This window comes from Artemia franciscana, chromosome 7 (genome assembly GCF_032884065.1).
Source record: "Artemia franciscana chromosome 7, ASM3288406v1, whole genome shotgun sequence".
In the NCBI taxonomy this organism is placed as follows: domain Eukaryota; kingdom Metazoa; phylum Arthropoda; class Branchiopoda; order Anostraca; family Artemiidae; genus Artemia; species Artemia franciscana.
The window spans coordinates 9,225,601-9,227,474 of NC_088869.1; the positions used below are offsets into that span (position 1 = coordinate 9,225,601).

The following is a 1,874-nucleotide window of genomic DNA, read 5'->3' on the forward strand; positions in this document are numbered from 1 at the left end:
ATCGACGAGCCTTTGTTTTTTTAACTAAAATCTGGTAGGTATTGATGACCTTATCCAAGTCAAAATCCCAAACCCATTCATCATCGCTATCATTTTCAATTTTGATATGTTTTGACTCTCGCTGTCCAGGTGGATTTTCATCTAACTGCGCAGTTTTGCGTTCTTTAGCCACAACCCTGTTTTCTTGCTGTTTTAGTGATTCCTCGACACGCTTTCTTTTCTTACTTTCTCTATCAGCCGCAAGTCTTTTGGCATAGACTCTTTGAGCAGTCTCCTCGGCTGTTGCCATTGTAGGTTCTTCAGTCATTTTACAATTAAAAATTTCTCCTTCAACGATCTTCTTACAATTAAAAATTTTTCTTTGAACGATTTTCTTAAATACTTATAATGACGTCATATACTAAGCATCGTCATAACAAACATGACGACAACTAACTTCATGACGACATACAGCTCAATCCTTATTATGACGTTAGTCGACAGACAGAGGTTTTTCTCACTTCTTTGAAGTACTATCCTCTAACATTCTCATTAACTGAGGAATGTCTTCGGATAATGCACTATTTAGTTTTTTTAGGAGTTCTTTTTCTTTTTTCTTTGGTAAACTTTTAAAGTCAAGTTTTCTAAGCTTTTCCTGCATCCTTGTCTTCTCTAGAAAATCTTTTTTGACAGTATTTTGCTCCGTCATAATTTTGCGGTATACCTCTTCAATTAGTTTTATGCGCACTTTTTTCTCCGTGTCCATTTTACATAGTTTTGGAAAATCTTCCATAACCTCATCTATGAAAAGCATATGGGTCTTGACAAGCTCAGCACGTTTCACGAAGGCTTTTATTTTTCTTTCTTCGGTATTTTTGACGATAGATAGGAGGAAATATTCAATTTTTCGTTCTTCGACTGTATGTTCATCTTCCTCACAAATAGATAATAGATCAACCCCTTCGGTTTCAGATAATTTTTCAGCTTCATTTTTCACATCATCAAAAAGCTCTTTGGGTTTAGATAATTTTTCACATTCATCCCAATAAAATACTGAAGGAGCTATTGGATCATCAAGAAGCTTACCTAGTTTCCAGAAAATTCTTCCAGTAATAGCCATCAGCAGGCTCTCGTTCTTTTTAATAAACATGCCATGGGAACTTATAGTTATTTTAATTTTCTCCGAATGGGGACTCAAAGCACGAAACACATCGGGAATGTCCATATTTTTGTTATCGAAAAACCAAAAAATACTGTCTGCTTGTTCTGCAAGCCATTCCAGACCCGCACTATAATCACAATCCCAACTGCGTTTGTCATTGCAAAGTATACCTGGTGTGTCTACTATTGTAAGGTTTTCCAAAACAGGAGCATTAACACTACAGCACTGAAAATAGCTAAGCCCACCTCTGATGTTTGACAGTGGTTCAAATCGCTTTGATTGACCAAAGAAAATCGAGTTGCCATACATTATTTTCTCATTGTCTCCATGGATGAACGCCATAAATTTGTCACTTGTCAGGTGTGGAGCATCTTTTCTAAGAAGGAATTTTATAAAATTTCTTTTCATGGTTGAATTTTGGCCAACTAATAAAACCATGGGTTTATCTTCAAAAGAGTTGCCAGTAAAGGCTGGATAAAAGTAGCGGAATAGATATTTCTCTTCTACCGGAAGGATTTTATCCATATATACGTCTTTTAAAGAACGATATGGCACTTTTTTTAACATATTTAACTATTCTATTTTACTGATAATTTCTATTGCTTGCGAGCTCTATATATAATAAGTATGACATCATTTTATTCTAACTACAATGATGCTTACACGAGGAGTGACGTCATACTCTTTGCACTCGTGTGGTGTTTGTGTAAACTGAAATAACATCATTGCCTTA

General features: G+C 35.4%; 1 protein-coding gene across 1 annotated transcript; it reads right to left on the reverse strand.

Moving 5' to 3' along the window:
* Window positions 1-496: 496 nt before the first annotated feature.
* On the reverse strand, window positions 497-1,666 carry LOC136028681 (EH domain-containing protein 3-like). Its single transcript, XM_065706508.1, has one exon. It carries the CDS (start codon window positions 1,664-1,666, stop codon window positions 497-499), a length of 1,170 nt encoding a protein of 389 aa, XP_065562580.1.
* Window positions 1,667-1,874: the final 208 nt, after the last annotated feature.